This window comes from Fukomys damarensis, unplaced genomic scaffold (assembly GCF_012274545.1).
Source record: "Fukomys damarensis isolate Sample0158 unplaced genomic scaffold, DMR_v1.0_HiC HiC_scaffold_37, whole genome shotgun sequence".
Lineage (NCBI taxonomy): Eukaryota > Metazoa > Chordata > Mammalia > Rodentia > Bathyergidae > Fukomys > Fukomys damarensis.
In genome coordinates, this window is record NW_022900949.1 from 6104727 (window position 1) to 6105152 (window position 426).

Sequence of the window (426 nt, forward strand, 5' to 3'; positions counted from 1 at the left end):
TGTCCAAGCACATGACCCTCCTAGCTGACCTGAAGACCATGGTGGAAACTAAGAAAGTGACGAGCTCCGGAGTTCTTTTGCTGGACAACTACTCCGACCGCATTCAGGTGCCCAGCCGCCCCCCTTCAGTTTGGGTAGCTGCCCTCTCCTCGGTCCCTGTCCCTTCCCATCTTCCTTTTCCAGCCCTATCTCTCATCTCCCCCAATCCCTCCTACGGCTCCCAACTCCCCCTTTCCTGTCTCCATCGTGTCCTGCCGCTTTTCCCCTCCCTTCCACACCATCTCTCTCTTTTCTTTTTAATTGAGACAGGGTCTCACTATGTAGTTGAGACTGACCTGGAACTCACTGTGTAGCCCAGGCTGGTCTCGAACTCACAGCGATCCTCCTGCCTCAGCCTCCCGAGTGCTGGGATTACAGGCGTGTGCC

General features: G+C 55.9%; 1 protein-coding gene across 1 annotated transcript in view; it reads left to right on the forward strand.

Annotated features, from left to right (window-relative positions):
• The window catches only part of Pde4a (phosphodiesterase 4A), a 20876-nt gene that overhangs the window by 15935 nt on the left and 4515 nt on the right, over nt 1-426 (forward strand). Inside the window, exon 12 of the mRNA XM_033759594.1 lies at nt 9-107. Within this exon, the coding sequence (XP_033615485.1) occupies nt 9-107 (99 nt within the window). The remainder of the gene's footprint in view (nt 1-8; nt 108-426) is intronic.